General features: G+C 43.7%; 2 protein-coding genes across 3 annotated transcripts; both read right to left on the reverse strand.

Moving 5' to 3' along the window:
* Positions 1-272: 272 nt before the first annotated feature.
* On the reverse strand, positions 273-9,646 carry rfc1 (replication factor C (activator 1) 1). Its single transcript, XM_082535466.1, has 23 exons — positions 9,538-9,646; positions 8,114-8,260; positions 7,951-8,026; positions 7,350-7,445; positions 6,969-7,255; positions 6,803-6,874; positions 6,594-6,671; positions 6,163-6,504; positions 5,939-6,052; positions 5,667-5,846; positions 5,229-5,333; positions 4,599-5,022; positions 4,384-4,496; positions 4,161-4,275; positions 3,769-3,857; positions 3,385-3,522; positions 2,591-2,686; positions 2,246-2,499; positions 2,032-2,149; positions 1,623-1,768; positions 1,304-1,517; positions 874-1,056; positions 273-783 (listed from the first exon to the last, which is right to left on the reverse strand). The coding sequence occupies exons 1-23, from the start codon at positions 9,538-9,540 to the stop codon at positions 688-690; spliced, it is 3,486 nt and encodes a 1,161-aa protein (XP_082391592.1). The 5' UTR covers positions 9,541-9,646; the 3' UTR covers positions 273-687.
* Positions 9,647-11,339: 1,693 nt separating this feature from the next.
* rpl9 (ribosomal protein L9) lies at positions 11,340-17,580 on the reverse strand. 2 transcript variants are annotated; one of them, XM_082535990.1, is made up of 7 exons: positions 17,448-17,580; positions 17,235-17,350; positions 15,597-15,692; positions 15,340-15,472; positions 13,228-13,308; positions 11,923-12,052; positions 11,340-11,452 (listed from the first exon to the last, which is right to left on the reverse strand). In XM_082535990.1, the coding sequence occupies exons 1-6, from the start codon at positions 17,491-17,493 to the stop codon at positions 11,946-11,948; spliced, it is 579 nt and encodes a 192-aa protein (XP_082392116.1). In that variant the 5' UTR covers positions 17,494-17,580; the 3' UTR covers positions 11,340-11,452; positions 11,923-11,945. The 2 variants fall into 2 exon arrangements, with proteins under 2 accessions (XP_082392116.1, XP_082392115.1); XM_082535989.1 differs by having other exon boundaries at positions 11,340-11,455.
* Between the last annotated feature and the right edge of the window lie 228 nt (positions 17,581-17,808).

The following is a 17,808-nucleotide window of genomic DNA, read 5'->3' on the forward strand; positions in this document are numbered from 1 at the left end:
GAGCAGTCCAGGGTGTATCCCACCTCTCACCCTGTGGCAGATCCGATCAAAAGGGCAACCGTTTAGTCACCACAATCTGCAGTTGCTCACAGCTGAGTCTGTCCACAGTTGGATGCTTTTTCTGTTGAGTCGATTTAATGCAAGTTTGCTCGGCTATCGTCAGGATGGTGGTGCATGAGATAAGCCCTCTTGTTGGATCCTCAGAATATTTAACATTTTTCAACTATATACAAATATAGACAAATTGTTCAAATAAGTCACTAGGCAACACATTTCTCTATTAATACTCGTGTATTTTTGTTTGGATTTTTTTTTTTTTTTTACAAAATTGCAACTTACAGGAAAAAGAAGCTGTGCTGACTGCAGAGCAAAAGCATTTCTGTACTGTAGTTGTAGAAAAAGAAACAGTCCTCCAGCCAAAGTCGCATTATCAGAAAGAGTGAACGACACTCCTGATGAGACACGTTCCTACAGAGATGTACAGACATGATGGTGGTGGAGCGAGAAGACTACGCACATCATTTGTTCAGTATGGTGAGATTTGGAGTTAAAAAAAAACAAAACCAGGTGCGACGCTCCTCAGTCTGTATTCAAGTGTTTAAAGGGACCAGTTTTACTACTTTGGATAGATACAAGTTCAGAGAACATCATCAGTCCAGTCCAGGGCAGCTAGTTTTCTTCCTCGGGTCATTTCTTAGCCTTGCCTTTGCCCTTGCCTTTGCCCTTTCCAGAATCCTCCTTCTTCTCCTTGTTTGACTCCTTGGTGGGTTTGGCCTTCTTGTGCTGCAGGGAAGAACAGGAATGCATGTGTGAGAAATATACAGAAAGGTGAACTTAACACTTATAATGATCCCAGAGCTTGAATGCACTCACCTTAATCATAGCGTCTGCTTTGAGCCCCTCTCCTTCGTCTTCAGACTCCGGATCTTCCTGGCTTATTTCCTCCCCTCCCTCAAAGTCTCCTCCCCCACCACGGCGGCCTTTCTTCACCACTTGCAGGGAGTATGGTGTTAGGTGGACCTCTTTATTGTATGTCCGTGTAAAGGCGGCCTTTACCTGGAAGGTGACAACGACAGGTGTCAAAAGTCGCTGGTTGTTGGGACGTAAAGACATCCAGTTCTGTTCTCATGAGTCGCAGAGATTGACGAAGCAATTTGAGATCATTCACGTCATAACTTTGGTTTTAAAGGTACTTTTTGTTATTCCCTTCTGTAGATTTTTAACATTTTCACCACCACCAGGGGGCCTCAGTAGTAGCGGTCATTATCAGTAGGAAAACTTTTAAATGTTGCCACCTCCTCACCTTGGAGTCCAGTTTGGAGTAGGGGTCGGGCTGTCCTCCCCAGACGCTGATCTCCATGATGCTGTCCACGTCCTCCTTGATGAGCTGATAGTCGTCCAGCAGCTGCACGGCTTCGGCAGCGCCCTCTGCTCCGTGCTTCTGGAGTGGATTTAGAATTGCCTGTCGCAGGTAGTGCAGGTAATCCAGGTTGACTGCCTGTTTGCTACTCAGTGTCCTGAAAAGAGCCAAGCAGATAAAATAATTCAGTTTTGCAGCAGCAGTTTGAGCTCAGCGATGTGTTAAAAGCATCATTTTAAGACGATAAAGAAGAAACACTGACTTTAAACCCATGTGCGAGGACAGCTCCTGCACGATGCGTGAGTGTTTATTGGTCGAGGAGTTCTTGCCGAGCCAGCTGGGGAAGATCGGGAATTGATTCATGTAGCCTCTCATGAGCTCGCCTGGTAACACACTGGCATAAATGGCCTGCAAATATGCACACAGACACACACAAACACAAGAAGAAGTATGATCAGGGGCTTTCATCAGAGAAGCACCTGTGTATGCATCCCTCAGGGAGCCTTTCATCAACGTTCAAGGCTCACTGAGCGGCTTTCTGTCCTGTTTTTCACGCTCTCATGATAAGCTAGCTGCTGCTTTCACTATGATTAAAAGAAAATCTAGCAATGCTTTTGTGTGTGTGTGTGTGTGTGTGTGTGTGTGTGTGTGTGTGTGTGTGTGTTAGTTACCTGGGTGGGTAGCAGTGACCAGTTTTGTCCTGAGCGGATCCGTCTATCCACCAGATCGCCATCACAGATGGAGTCAGCCGTCTTACTGAGCAACACCAGGTGGGACTTCAGGTTGCCACTGCCAAAAAAAACAAAGCAAACGAGCAAATTTAAAATAAAAGTTTGACATCTTGGTCAATTTTACGCATGGGATGAAGCAGGTGGCCTCTCTCACCCTGCAGCAGCTGGGCGCACGTGCAGGTAGTTCTCCTGGACGAACAGCGGCGCCAGCGAGTAGTCGTGGAAAAAGAGGTCCGACTTGTCGATGAGGCTCATGCGGGCCGTCTCCTCCCCCGAGGCAAACACCTTCCTGCAGACGTCAAACGGCCCGAGCTTCATGTCCTTGCGTGCGCTGGCTGCGTCGGACTTGCACTGGTCGTACGTCATCACCTTGTCCTTGGCTGACCACATGCTGAGATTGTGGATCACCTGGAGAGGAAAACAGCCACAGTGGTAAGGAGGTAACCACAGGACACAACCATCTCAGGCTCGTTATGAGTTGACGCTTTGATTTCTTTACCTGTCGGACATCCTGATTGGAGGCTAAAATGATTTCGTTAAGAGCTGGGGGCGGGATCCTGATTCCCTCCTTGAAAGCAATGGACATCATGGCTCCCTGAGAAATGAAGAAGTAAGCGCGACTGTCATAGATGCTGTTTGCTGTGGTTTCTCTGGGTGACTGAAACTCTAGTGTTCATCACTCTGTCACTTAGCACAAACCCAACTCCAAAAGCAGCTGGGACACTGGATTACATATAGATAAAAGGAGGAGGAAACGATTTTAAAACCTCACTAATAAAATCCACAATAAAAGAAAACACAATTAAACACAGAAAACATCTCAAATGTTTAAACTAAGCTTATTTAGAATTTGATGGCAGTAACAAAAGGCTCAAAAGTAAGTGGTACTAAAAAGAAACATCTGGAGGAACATTTAGCAACTAATTGGATTAACAGGCAAAAGGACAGTGACATGACAGAGTATTAAAAATAAATCTTACAGAGAAAAAGGTTCTCAGAAGTAAAGACAGGCAGAGGCTCACCAATCTGCAGAAAACTGCAGAACAATTTCAGAATAATGTTCCTCGATGCAAAATTGTAAAGAGTTTGCGAATATTATCATCTACAGTTAATCTCCTCAAAAGATTCTGACAATCTGGAGAAACCTCTGTGCACGAGGACAATGCCGAAAATCTTCAGGCCCTCGCATTAAAAAACACACAAGTTTGTCATGCAAAGCTCTGATTAGTGTTTGCACATCTGGAAAGGCACCATCTATACTGAAAGCTATATACAGGACAGATGTGTGAGTACCTTGATTTGTTCCACTCGCGGTCTCTGGAAGCGGAGATCGAAGCAGTAGTTGGCCAAAGATCTAATCTTCTGGTGGTTCCGATCGTTGCACATGCAGATGATGGGGATCTTTGAATTTTTAATAAGGCCGATCATTTCCTACAGGAGCAGAAACACATCAATATCGAAGAAACAACAGAAATAAACCAATAAGCATGTGATCTAAAGGTCAGCTGGAGAGGTCTGAGGATCAGACTGAACTATTTTCTGTTGCAGTTGCTCAGTCGACCATCAACCAGCGCTGAAACCTGTGAGTGCTTATTTTCCACATTTCCCTAATCTAAAACTTTTAACTTATAAAAGTTAAGATCTCTACAGTCTGTAAAAAAAAATGCCGTCATTTACCTGAATTCCTCCGCGGTCCTCGTTACCAGCCATGCCGTCGACCTCGTCCATGATCAGCACGTGTTTACTGCTCACTGTCTGTGACGTGCCTGCAAAACGCCAAGAAACAAGAAGAAGGTTTAAGTGTCACTGATTAATCGTTTGTATGTTATGTTAATTTATTAAAAAGTTTGTCCAGCATGCACTTCATAAATATTGTAAAAGCACAGCCAGAGTTGCTGTTTAAGAAAAAGTGGAATAAATGAGCTCTTATCTACTTTAATGGAGAAGTCACTGCTGTACGAGAACAACAACCACATCTGTTTACCTTTGCTGTTTTAATAACAGCCTGTGCACAGACTGCGTGTCATTTTTAATCACTTGTATAAAAGGCAGCTGAAAGCTGGAGTGACCTTTGTAGAAGTTCTCTATGCTGGTGTTGTTCAGCGACTCGGCGACGACCTCCTTCAGGCTGTTTTTGCTGCGAGTGCAGCTGGCGTTCATCTCCACATAACTGAAGCCCAGCTCCTGCAGGACGACACACAGACGCAGTGAACGCGAGGCTGAGATTAGAGCGGCGTGCTCAATACGCACACAGACTGCTCACAATAAATCTGTGTGTGTTTTCACGCTGACCTCGCAGACCAGGGCAGCCGTGGTGGTCTTTCCCACCCCTGGCGGGCCGGAGAGCAGAGCGGCTTTGAATCCTGAGCCATCGTCTTTCCCTCCAAACTTACCAAACCGAGCCGCTGCATAGAAGAAAGCAGAAAAGAACACACGCAGACTTCAGCACAGACGGGTTTAAAAAGCTGAAATCGACCAAAAACAAATCACGTTCAGTCTTCTGCTACCTGCTGGTTTGCCGCTGCCGTGGTTTTTGTACCAGTTCTGCAGCCAGCGCAGCAGCTTGTTTGCACAGCTCTGGTCCCCCTGCTGGCCAATCACAGCCTTCAGAGAGCGTGGACGGTACTTGTCCACCCACAGCAGGCTGCCACCCTCTTCTGTGGGTGATGGAGATGATTGTTCTGGGACAGAAGAAGAAGAAGAGGTAGCAGAGGAAAGGCCCAGCTCCCTTCGCGCAGTTTGACCCGAGCCTCTCCCGGGTGGAGTCCCACCGTCTCTGGTCTTGGTACCGCGGCCTTGTGCCTGTCCCGTCTTTGAAGGGCTCGGGGTGTGAGGTGATCTGGAATTACCCTTAGAGGGAGAGATCTTCTGGGCCTTCGGGGTGCTCTTTGAAGCCTGGCTTGGAGGCGTCTTGGTCTTTGTGGTTTTGCTCTATGTGACAAAAGCAGAGGGTATAGAAACCCAGCGGAAATGGGTAAAATTCATCTTTTAATGTAAAGCGTTTATTCCGGGAGCAGAAATGAGCAGCTGTGACACAAGATAAGTTTATATATATATATATATATATACACACTTTTTTAGTTTAACTGATGTACAGAAGATTAAATCATACATTACAGGATAATTTCAATACTGACCTCAGCTTCCGCAGCGATCTCATACTTGGACTTCTTTCCTGGTTTGGTTCCGATCAGCTCCAACAGACCGTCTTCGTCGAGGATCTGGGTGCCGAAGCTCTCCGCCTGAGAAACGCAAGAAACAAAACTATGGAGCAAAATGTTTCACGTGTGTGTGGGAAAAATAGAGGATAATAAAGAAAAAAGGAGCAATTTTTATTATCATTTTCTGCCATTTTTTCGTATCTGGAGCTCAAACTGTTTATCCTTAAAGTCTATCTTAATTTATTGAATTTCCTTATTTTCTATCATGTGTATTGATAAAGTACTCATAACTCACATGATCGGTGCTGGAACAGCTAATCCCTGTGAGATAAAAGCTCGGGCTTCAGACAGTTTTTTCTATTGATGTCAAATCCTTTAATATGGTGATGCATTCATGTTCAAAGAGATAATCACCTTCTCCAGCTTCGATGCACCGCTGTCTCGGCCCTGAATCAGGTAGGTGGTCTTCTTGCTGACGTTGCCCGTCACCTTGCCTCCGTAGCGCTCGATGAGAGATTTGGCGTCTTCTCTCTCCATGGACTCGAGGACGCCGGTCAGGACAAACACGCAGCCCTCCAAACAGTTTTCTGCTCCCTGGAAAACACAAACCACGCAGGCAGTAAAGCAAAGGCAGCGCAAGCTTGCTGGCCAGCTGAACGATGGCGTCTACAGCGAGCACAGGTTACCTTCGGGATTTCCTTTGAGCCCAGAGCTCGTGGTCCATCTCTGTTCAGGAAGTTCCTGTAAGCTGAAGAGTTGGCCTTCTTCTTCTCTTGGTCGTCAGGGCTTGTGCTCGTGCTCTGAGACAGAGGCAAATAATCTGGGTTTTAAATTGTTTGAAGTGGATATTTTTATCTATATGCTCAGGTTTTTTCTTCCTCTGATCTGATAGGTCGTCTGTGTGGCTCACCTCCGGTTTCTTGGGAGAAGTCTTAAGTGCGGTGGGCGTGGTTCCAGTTTTGGGGGTGAACGTCTTCTCTGAGATAGATGAAGCGTGGGGCTCCTTTTTGGGAGAAATTTTCATCTTAGTAGGGGTTTTGCTCTTTACCCCTTCGTTCTTGTCATCATCCTTTTTCTTCATCATGGCCAGTTTGGAGCTGGCTTTTACAGGAGCTGTGGTCTTTTTGGGAGACGGACTAACCACATCTTCAGACACGCTGGTCTTCGAGCTGCTCCCAGGGGCGGCAGCGTCTGTGGCTTTCTTTTTGGGGCTCGTGGTCAAGACTTGTTTTTCATCAGAGCCTTTGCGAGCCTGGATGGTTGGGAAGACAAAAGAAACAAGACTTGAAATAAACTTGAGAATTTAATTGCACAAACCTTTTTAACGCTTGCAGCCTTTACCTTCTTCGCTTTTGGCTCTTCATCCAGCATGGCCAGCGTTCTGGCAAACTCCTCATCCTCGTGGACCTGTTTCTCCAGCTGAGAGTGAAGCAGCAAAAACATGAGAACAGCAGAAGAGCTGTAATGAACTACGGGTCAAAGCCATCTGTCAATTTACTGAGCAGCTCTAATTCAAAGTCAAATAAACCAGCAGTGGCTGATCAGCCTACCTCCATGTCCTCTTCCATCTGCAACTGCCTGGCGATTTCCTCATCGCTTATCAGGTCGTCTGTGAGAGTCGGCTGAGGAGTTTTTACAAAGGATCGTTACTGAGTCATGAGAGGATGAGTAAAAAAAACAAGGAAACACACACAGAAGTAATGCCTCAGTACTCACAGCCTTTCGTTTGGTGCTGGCTACCAGCTTCTTGTCCGAGCGCTGAACACTCGCGCTGCCAAAGTAATCGAGTACTGATGTGGGGGTTTGTTTGGACTGAGGGGGCGGAGCTGACTTTGGGGTGGAAGGCACAGGAGGAGATTTTGGTGTGGTTTTTCCCTGGGTGGAGGATGGCTTGACGGGAGACTTCCCCGACTGTTTGGCGTCCGCTTTTGTCGTTTTTGCGGCGCCGTTCTGTTTGGATTTGGAAGTTTTCTTCAAGGACTGGAAGTTGTCGCTGTCTGAGTCTACAAGCAGAAAAGAGAGGCCTCCTATCACGCGTTTATAAAAAAAGGACATTTTCCCTTTAACGCTGGGGTAAGAGCACATCTGAAGCATCACCTGTTTCAGAGACGTACTGCACGGGATCTTTTTTGTTCGTCTTCGCTTTCTCTTTGGGGGATTTCGACTTCCTCACTGGCTCCTCCTCATCTGAGTCTGAGCACAAACACAACGCATCACTAGAACCCTGCACAGAAACGGGCTGCAAGGCTCCAAGAAACTCAAAGTGGAAGGGATCATGAAGAAAATTAGGTGAGGAAGAATGAGCTGTGATTGGTCAGGAGCACATGTGAGACTGTTGAAAACTACAACATTTTGACCCTGCTAGTTCTTCTAGTTCTGAGGGGGTAAAAATTCAACTTTTATAGGCGGCTAATAATTCTGTCCTCATCTAAATCTACAATCTATTTCCATTCATCTTTGGATGAAAATATGAGGCTAAATCTTTTGTAAACTTTAGAAAATGTGTGTTATCTTTTTTTTTTAATCCAGATGCACAGTAGAGCCTGAGGATGCTGCAGGTCGCTGAGTCCCCGCATACATCTCATCAAACAGCAATAAACTACATTTTAAAGGAATGTATTTTAACAAATCCTTTAAAAACCTTAAGAAAAATAACAATGCTGTTACACCGAGACATCACTGTGGAGGAAATGCCTACCCGAGGCTATGACTGCGTGCTTCTTTCGTTTTTTCTCCCCATCCTTGCGTTGCTCCTCAGTTTTTTTGCTTTTGACCTACAGAACACGAAACCACAATAAAGCCGGATAAACAGGATGAAGAGGAACAGAGAAAGGAGACAAGGAGAGGGGGCAGCTCCTCACCTTGTTGGCCTCTTTCTTCTTCTTTTTCACCTCCTCGTCCGTTGACGAGGAATTCTTCTTCTTCTTCTCCTGTTTGTCATTTCCGTTCGGGGCAGGTTTCTGCACCGCAGGCTTAGCCGACGTCGGTGCAAAGAACCGCCTGATGTCCTGCACACACAGAAGAGTACAAACTGTAAGAATTACAGAATTACGTAAAAGGAAAAAACAGGGAAAAAAATCACTTTTATCAAAACTATACATCCTGACTCATAAAGTGCCTGGGAGTAGGAGCTACGAATGCAAAACTATTTCATTCTTTGACATCTCAGTGAGACTTTGTATCCTTCCATCCTACCCCATCCACATCTTTGCAGCTCAAGCACATGATCTCATTTTGCAAATTAGAAAAGATGAATTTCACAGTCAAAGGCAGCTATATTCATTTTTTCCCCAAAAAGTGGAAATCTTTTATTATTTTAATTATTTACCAATCTTGTCTGTAGACTAGCTCACTTATTTTATACCTATTTGTAGTTATTTTGGTTCCCCAATAACTTATTTTACTTAAATCCATTTTATTATGCTTACTCAGATACATAAATTAATACCGACTGGCCCTCCTTGATAATATATTCATACCCACTAGTTCCTCCCTATATTTTCCCTAATTGAATGAAGCCATCCTCTTCACTCTGCTGCTCCCATTAGTGGACATAACCACCATCTGTCACACCAACCCTCTGCATGTCCTCACTACATCTATGAATGTTCCCTCATCCTGTCACTCCCAGTGAAAATCTTAGCATAAGGACATTTCCTTATGCTAGGTTTTATGAGTTTACACCACGAGTCAACTTTTGATTTTACATCAGTTAATTTTGCTTTTTTTTAAAAACAAACAAACAAACAAACAAAACGATTTTATCTTTAGTTTTATTTAAGTGAATTAAAATCACCTTATTGGCACCCAAACAAAAACAAACGTATTCAAAGTCAGCTCAGTCTTTTCACTCATGCCACAGATGTTGCTGCTTCACTGTAGCCTGCAGTGCAGCTGTGAGGAAGCATCTGCACCTGTGTGTGTCCTTCTACACCCACTGCTTCATGGTTTTCCTTTAAACTGTCACCCCTCTGCATGTTAGTCAGTGTGCTTCCACAGCAGACCGCACAGCTACACAAACTACAAACTGTACGCTCTTACACTTCACAGATTTCACCTTCTTCACCTGCTGCTCAAAGCTTCACCTGAACCAAAGGATTGAAGTTTATCCTCTTTAGCAGGAGCTAACTGCGCACTGCGCTTCATCATCATCATCATCATCATCATCAGTAGCAGCAGCAAGGTTTAACCACACAACAGCATCATTTCCTCCATATTTACCCGCTGTGTTTATGCACACAGGCTCCAGGTTTGAGTGAAAAAGCAGCTGAAATATGTCACGTACCATTATGAACGCGCTTTCTCGCTGTGTTGGTCTGTTATCAAAAAAAAGTAAGAAAAAGCTTCAACTGCTTGGCGCGAAGCAAGAGTCCGCGGTCGCCTGGAAATGACGCTCCGGCAGCTGGTTGGCGTGCGTCACCGCGTCACCACGAGTACGTTTTTTTATTCGACTAAAGAAAACCTAAATGTTTACAGATATGTCAAGATAAATAAATAAAAAAAAGTTTAAAACAATAAATAACAAAAATTATTTTTTTGTTGTGGTATAAATTAGCAGATTTTTTTTTTTGCATTCATTTCTTATTGTGAAGAATTTCCGGTAAAATCTGCGCGCTTTTACCACTGAAAGCAATGAGCTGTATCACTGATTTGATAATGCTCGACTTTCATATCCATAATTGTAGAATTGAAAGTAAAATAAATAAATATATGAACTAAAATTAAACTCAAAAAATGACCACAATACATATGGTTTGAGCAATCAATACAAAATAAAAATAAACTGTAGTGTCTGCACTGTTTGAATATTGTTTAAAACTTGAATAACCTACAGATTCTAACTAAAAATGCAAATACAAATAAAAAAAAAAAAAACTACTCTCCCGGAGGAAAACACCACTCAAACTACTTCCTTTCATTTTTCCCCCCAGCAAATCCACTTTCTTGCTTCCGCGTTATTGTTTGTTCTTTAAAAAATAATAGTATGAAGAAGAGAAGCGACCTGGATGTATTTAATCCGAGTTGTATAGCCCAAATAATTTATAGATACTGTGAGGAATGAAGGTTTAATCTTTTTTTTCTGCTCCTCTTGCATTTAAACGTGAGACTTTCACACAAACCACACATGGTGAGTTTATGAAAACCTTCAGGTTAGGTTGCATTTGAGTTCCTCTGGTTTTAGAACAGGTTGTCTGTTTGACTCCTGGTCCTCCTGAAGATGTTCCTGAGGTCAGACAAACGCCTCACACATCAAACCACCTCAGTCTGTGTGAGACTGAAGTATCAGCGCTGTGAGGAGTCTGAAATGCTGTGCTAAGAACAAAAAGTAAAAATCTAGGTAACAAATGTGACATTTGTTTTAGGCAAGCCTTAGGGTTAAATCTTTTGCTTTTAGTAGTCTGTGTTCGATTACATGTTCAAAATTAAAACTTGCCATTCTGGCAACAAACCAGTGGATGTGCTGGAAACTGTCTGTGAATCACTTTGGTCCTCAAGAAATCTCAGTATTTTCACAAGCTCCTCAGTGAATCTGATCCATCAGTTTTATTGTTATTATAATGAACTACAAGGAAAAACTGACCATGAGCTTAGCAGAAATTTAACAAAAACAGTATACTTGTATAAGTAAAAGAAAATCAGTTTTGGGGGCACAGTGTTGTAGTGTTTAACACCGTCGCTGAGCATGATCCCAGCATTCTGTCCACGATGTACTTTGCATTTCATCCTGTGACAGCAGGGATCCAGCCCATTCACAGCCCTTAAGTTCATCGGTGATTACAATGTCTTTCGTTTTAGTATTCAAAACCTGGCCGGTGAAACAACCTCTAACAAGCACTGTTTGATTATTAATATTCATCCTGAATTTCTTAAATCTTTCCTCTGAAACAGAACAACTCAAACTAACAGTGAAGCTAAACTAAAACAAGGAAATCCACTGAACAAAGTGAAAATAAAAATCTTCAAATCTTAAACTTCTGATGATGGGTAGAACTACCCCAGTGACTCTTTCGTGTGCAATTTATAACAATATCAAGATTTTGCTGAACTATTCTCAAAAACCAATAAGAAAGGGAGGCAGAGACTGGATTAACTGGAAAACACATTAGTTTATTGGTCTTATTAGCTTGTCATTAGCACTGTGCTGTGCAGGAACTTCCTGATGTCCTTCTTTCCGACTGTGGTGGTCTGCTGGATCAGGGCTGCTGGAAACAAACAGAGGAGCCGAGTGTGAGGACAGAGATCAACTGAGTGGGAGGATTAATGAAGAGTTTACTTCAAAAATAATGGGCAGCTTTAGGAGCACAGATGCACGCTGTGGTGCACATTCATGCAAACAGTGACGCCAAAAGCATCCACACAAACACCACATGGGGCTGGAAAACAGTTTGTATCAGTTACAGCTTTTATGAAACTGGTAATGATCTAAAACTGCCGATAAAATGTTAAAAGCCCAGTCAGATTTTTGGAGATTGATTCACACATGAAGGCGACTTCATGTAAGGAGTATTTATTAATGGAAAATAATTTAACTACATCCATGAGCCCCAACAAATAAGTTTAAATAAAGTGGAGCAGCAGCGCATTGTGTAAAAAGATCTGAAAGAATGAAACCATTAAAAGGAAGAAAAACCAGCAGAGCATGCAGGACAGGAGGATGGTGATGTCTAACCTCCGAGAGTGTAGGTGTAACTTTTACTGTTCCGGTTCCAAGACTGTTCCCTTCTCAGACACGTAAATGCCATCCAAGAACTTCCTGATATCCTTATTTTTGACAGTTGTGGCCTGCTGGATCAGAGCAGCTGCAACAGAGAAGTTGGGGTGATAAGTAGCACATCACAACAGGATTACACAAGATTCAGGAAGGACTGTGTGACACACTGTTTGCTGTCTTTTTCGCTCCAAGTTCAAATTTCATCTCCAACGTGTTTACTAAGAATCTGGATACAAGTCCAGAAAAACCTGATATGTCCCTGAGGCAGCGGTCTCATACAGACCCTCCTTTTTATACATGCAGGTCGAGCTGTTTGGATTGTAGCATGTGAATCAAAAGGTAGTTAAAAAGGTCTAAAAGCATCTCACACTCGCATCTCACAGCTCCATCAGGGATTTACAGGAAAATCCACCTGCAGGAGCATTTTGACTTTAAACTCATTTTCAGAAATTATATACAGTCTTGAGTGGATTATGGTCAGGTGACAGTTTTTGGCCTTTGTTTGACATCAATATGATATTTATACTCACTGCTGTATAACAAAGCTTTGCCTTCAAAAGCTGAGCCAAAAAAAAACAACTAATATGGACAAAAACTAAAAATACAGATTCTGGAGAACAACTATAGACTAGCAAAAAAAAAATAAAAAAAATAAATCTCAACTGAGGTGGAGCGATGGGGTTTTTGTTCATCAAAGTAGACGTGCAAACACAAGACCGTGCTCAGTCCTTAATGTAGAAGAGTGAAGGCGAAAAATCAACTCAAGGAGAAACTCAAACTTACAATAGTCTAGAAACACTGGTGAGATCAGACGCTGTTCTTCTCTGATTTGAGTTTATCCTCTTTCCATAATTTCATTTGAGAACCTGAACTTAATGTCTGTCAGATAATCGATAAAACCCTCACTGCACCCCAGTAAGGAGAACAGTAGGACTTTAGGTGGAGGGAAACTTGATCAGAAGTCAAGTGTGATAAACTGGATTAGCAGCTGCACTGATGTCCAACTGCATGTAGTGTGTACAGATGATGTGCAACAACTGTCCACAGAGTCCAGTTTTCCAACCATAAGGTCGGTGACAAACATCCGCTGATGTTTTATTCACTCTTATCTACACCGAGCATCAAGGTGACACTGAATCAGTTTCAGGACGGCTGCGACTGAAATAATGAAAAACTTCTCATCTGCTGGTGGAGCTTGACATAATCATATCATTTCATCCTATGGTGTAGAAAACCTAAAGAGGAAACAGCAGGCAGACGTACCAGAGTTGGACACCAGCTCAATGTCGTTACCCTCCAGGACCAGCTCGTCCTTCTGTGCGGCTGAGACTGAACACAGCACACCTGAAAGAGAACAAGGACAAAAGTTTAGTCTTATTATACAAAATTAGAAATGTTTAAAAAAAAGAAAAAACCTCCACTACATTTTCAGAAATATTTGTCTGTGTTTTGTTTTTTCTGTACTACTTGAACACTAAAGTGGCCCTCCAATGAGATGACAGTTCCACCAAATAATAAATATCCAGCTTCAGACATTACATCACCAAAATGAGGCGAGCTCAGGATCTTTAGATCTGCTGAGAGAAAAGTCGATATGCTTAACTGACCATGTTTGAACTCTGAGTGCAACTCCAGACTTCATCACAAATTAAAGAATCTGCTTCAATGACTCCACAAAGTCTGCACGTGCCTCACTCTCTGCCAATTCTAAATCCCTCCTCAGAGACTCACTACACCAATTAATCTGTATGTGCCTGGCGGGACTGTCGATCGAGGACGCTGAAGATATCTATCTATTCGGAACCGTGATAACAGGGTTCATGCTGATCGGAGTTGGCTTAGCCCTGGTTTATCGGAGAAATAAGAGAGCGGAACCGGCTGTTCAAACCCCCCCAAGGCTGCCCGCTGGAATCGCAATGGAACGAGGCGCAACCTCTCACAACGAACGTAATATGGTCAACACCTTTGAGACGCTTACAGCTGCTGTGAAGGCTCAAAACAACACCATTGAGCGTATGAGGGGAAACATCAGAGAGAGGCCTGCTCAAAATGAGACCCTTGAGCGACAGTTGGAAGACATCGCGGAACGGATCACTGCAGTTGTGAGGTCTCAGAATCAAAAGAATGACAACACCATGGAACAGAAGTTTGATACCATCATGGGGAGGCTCGCGACTCTCCAACGGGAGATTGAGAGGCCAGTGTCAGAGTGTTAAAGAGCAGCCTGAAAATTCTCCTGGGCTGCTCGCATGGAAATTAACAAAACCAACATGAACATTGCGGATCCCCATCACGGCGCCAGCTGCAGGCCCAAGGCTGGAGCCGAACAATCACTCCCTGATAACGACTGTGTTACGGCTATTCTTCCCATCCCATGCAAGGACACCTGGATTGGCTGGAGGACTGTTTACTTAGCCTGATAGTTCAGCTGAGACAGTGTCCTTCGGCCTATGGACACGCACACACATACACTTACACTGATAGGCACTCACTCATCCCCCTTCCCTTTCCAACGCCTTCGATTCTTGTTTCCTGCGAGGGAACACGGCGGGTCTGTGTGCCGCGCTGGAATGGTAGCGCTGTGCAGGGCGGCTGCTGTGTTCACTTCGGATTACTCCTCACCCCCCACCCACCCCTGTGGCTTGTCATGTCTTCACAATGTTGTGCTGTGGACATTTATGTGCTTTTTGTGCAGAGGAGTTTTTTTTTGTTTCCTGTTCTCATGCTGTCCTACCATGGAAGCATAGCTTGAGTAGGGGTCTCTTTTTTTCCTCTTGTACTTTCCCCATTGTAGTGTACATTTCAATGTTTTTTCTCTGATTCTACCAATCTCCGACCTGTATCCCCATGTAATGTTTGTGCTATATGTGTAAGGTCGGGGGGGGGGTCCCATTTCACTGCAGGGCAACCTGCATGTGACGAATAAAGCTTTGATTGATTGACAAAATAATTTCCTAATCCATAAATTTAACGAGCCCTGGTTTTCAAATCAGCCGTTAGCAGTTTTTGCCCAACCAGCAGCTCGTTCAGCTTCACAAGTGTGTGAATTTCATGATTTTAGTATGATGCCTCTTGGGCTTTGAACTGATGAAACAAAAGATCAGAAAAACAAGTCTTTAATGATCTTTAAAGATAATTTGACATTTTGAAGACTAAAATGATAAATTCACTGTGGTCCCTTCCATCTGGCTATTTTAACTTTTAATGTGTCACAAGTATTTGTGTCTAATCAACCACAAACCCAATATGAAGTTATACATAACTTCCAACTTCTCCTGACAAAGTCATTTACGCCACACCTCAGAAACTTTGAATATTTCTGGACTTCACACGTGCCATTCTCATAAACATTTCCATGATGTGACGCAGACTCACCACCCCTCATTCGGACACGGCGAATGTATTTCTCTCCCAAGAAGTTCCTGATCTCGACCAGGGTGCCGCTCTCCTGGATGACCACGTTGATGGGGAAATGGGCGTACACGGAACGCATTTTGTACCGGAAACCCTGCAGTGGCACAAAAGCATGAGAGGCAAACAGAATTGATGCTGGAACAATAGGCAGGGTCAGCCAGAAGCATGCACAGGGTTTATAACTGGACCGACTGAAACAAGCATATCTGAGCTCTCACCAAAGTGACTCCCTTGATCATGTTCTGGACGTGGCTGCAGATGGTGCGGACTGTGGCCAACTCCTTCCTGTTTCCCCACCATTTATCCACACGAAGCTGAGGAAAAAAAAAAAAAAAAAAAAAAAGCACAGCAGCTCAAATCACTTGCATGAAACAGGTGTTGAAGCAATCAGCCCACATGTGAGCGAAATACTGGCCTTGCAGACCGCCATTGGAAAATGCAACCACATTTACCTTTTGCAGTAGCTGCTGTTTACCTGTTGCGATACACTAACTACACCCCGGCTAACAGCCTCAAATCTGACAGGAACACATGTCAGAACACCAAAAACCAACTCTGTCGTCCAAATGCATTAATGTCAGTATACACTTACTATACAGCAAGTGCAAACCACACAGACTATTGGACACATTCTAGAGGTTTTAAACGAGGGGCAGCACGGAGGTGTGGTGCTTAGCCCAGTAAGAAGGTCCTGGGTTTAAATCCACTGGTTGGCCAGGGTCTTTCAGTGTGGAGTTTGTATGTTCTCCCCTTGTTTTGTTCTTTCAGAGTATCCTGGTTTCCTCCCACACTTCCAATATATGCCATTCATCCGCTTCTCCTTTTCAGGGTCACAGGGGGCGCTGGAGCGTATCCCAGCTGTCACAGGGCGAGAGGAAGGGTACACCCTGGACAGGTCGCCAGTCTGTCGCAGGGCTAACACACAGAGACAGACAACCATTCGCGCTCACATTCACTCCCGCATTCACAACTATGGGCGACTTAGATTGATCAATTAACCTAACCCCACTAATTGCATGTCTTTGGACTGTGGGAGGAAGCTGGAGTACCCGGAGGGAACCCACGCAAACACGGGGAGAACATGCAAACTCCACACAGAAAGACCCCGGCCTGATGGTGGAATGAACTCAGGACCTTCTTGCTGTGCGGCAACAGTGCTGCTGTCAAATATATGCATGATACATTAATAACAAAGTGTGCCATAGGCGTGAATGTGAGCATTAACAGCTGTCTGTCTCTCTGTGTTAGCTCTGCAATAGACTGAAAACCTGTTCATGCACCCTGCCTCTCGCCCTATCACAGCTGGGATTGGATCACGTGAAGAAAACAGTTGGATGGTTTCAAACGCTGATATCATCTCAGTCACAGCCAGTCAGATATTTCAATAGTTTCCCTCTAAAATTAAAGACTTTTTCTACAACTTGTTCTTAGCACTGTTGACACCAGCCGTGTATGTATTAAACCTTTTTTTCAACAGTCATATAAACAGCCCTGTACAAAAACTCATTCTGCAATCCACTTATGGCACTTTTAGGCAAAGCACATAACTGGCTTTTAGGATTACTCCCATTTTAAGACAATAAATTGACATTTTAAGCCCTTTATCTACAAACTTCGCACTGAGCAGAGTAGTTTGAAGACCCGACCAGTTCTTAAAGCACTTTTCTAAATGATGCAGTTGTTAATTTTACATATCCAACCTCAACCAAAACAACTCACTATTTAAATCTGAAAACTTATACACTCTAAAATCACACATCCTTAATACCAAACATGTGTGATGCCCTCCTGCCATCACATCCTGGGGCTGCTAACTTCACTTTAAGTAACTTAGCATTATTCTGGCTCTTTCATACCTTCTTCTGTTTCTTGCCCAGCAGGCTGAGCTCCAGGTTGATGTGGTTGAACTCCCTGGTGAGCTTGCCACGGGGGCCTTTGACAGTCACAGTTCGGCCCTTCAGCCTCACCTCGACTGCCGCACAACAAGCACAAATATAAAAAAAAGGTTAGAAGCTACTCTACAGACAGGACATAAATACATCTGTGTGGAAAACTGATTTTCCCCTTACCATTGTCGGGGAGGTCGACAGTTTGGCTGCTGAGAATGGTCTTCATTCTGTAAAGAGACAAAATAGGTGCTTTCAACTCTGAAAAGTTTGACTGGCTAAAGATTCAGGCTAAAGCGTGTATGCCTTTATATCTGTGATATTAACAGCTCCACAATGACTGTTTACTAAAGTTCGGACTGTGAGATACAGGCACACCACACTGGTGTCAGCAAGCTTTAGCTACAATGCTAACAGAAGTAAGCATTAGATAGCCGACCAGCTCCTTTCATGAGATACCGATACAGTAAAAACGTTAGAAATTGTTAAATAACACCTGGAGCCGCGCAAACGCCATGTTTAATATGAGCATTGTTGAATCCGC

This window comes from Aulonocara stuartgranti (genome assembly GCF_965226115.1).
Source record: "Aulonocara stuartgranti genome assembly, chromosome: 6".
NCBI classification, from domain to species: Eukaryota; Metazoa; Chordata; class Actinopteri; order Cichliformes; family Cichlidae; genus Aulonocara; species Aulonocara stuartgranti.

What these genes read in the sequence shown, in the direction of transcription:
- rfc1 (XM_082535466.1), bottom strand. An exon ending in CGGCAGCGGCAAACCAGCAG is followed by an intron (nt 4,497 to 4,598) that starts GTAGCAGAAGAC and finishes TCTTCTATGCAG; the next exon opens with CGGCTCGGTTTGGTAAGTTT. An exon ending in CATAGAGAACTTCTACAAAG is followed by an intron (nt 3,858 to 4,160) that starts GTCACTCCAGCT and finishes GGCGTTTTGCAG; the next exon opens with GCACGTCACAGACAGTGAGC.
- rpl9 (XM_082535990.1), bottom strand. Translation starts at nt 17,493, where the DNA reads ATGAAGACCATTCTCAGCAGCCAAACTGTCGACCTCCCCGACAATG. An exon ending in TGTCGACCTCCCCGACAATG is followed by an intron (nt 17,351 to 17,447) that starts GTAAGGGGAAAA and finishes GTTGTGCGGCAG; the next exon opens with TCGAGGTGAGGCTGAAGGGC. An exon ending in TGAGCTGGTGTCCAACTCTG is followed by an intron (nt 12,053 to 13,227) that starts GTACGTCTGCCT and finishes TCTCTGTTGCAG; the next exon opens with CTGCTCTGATCCAGCAGGCC.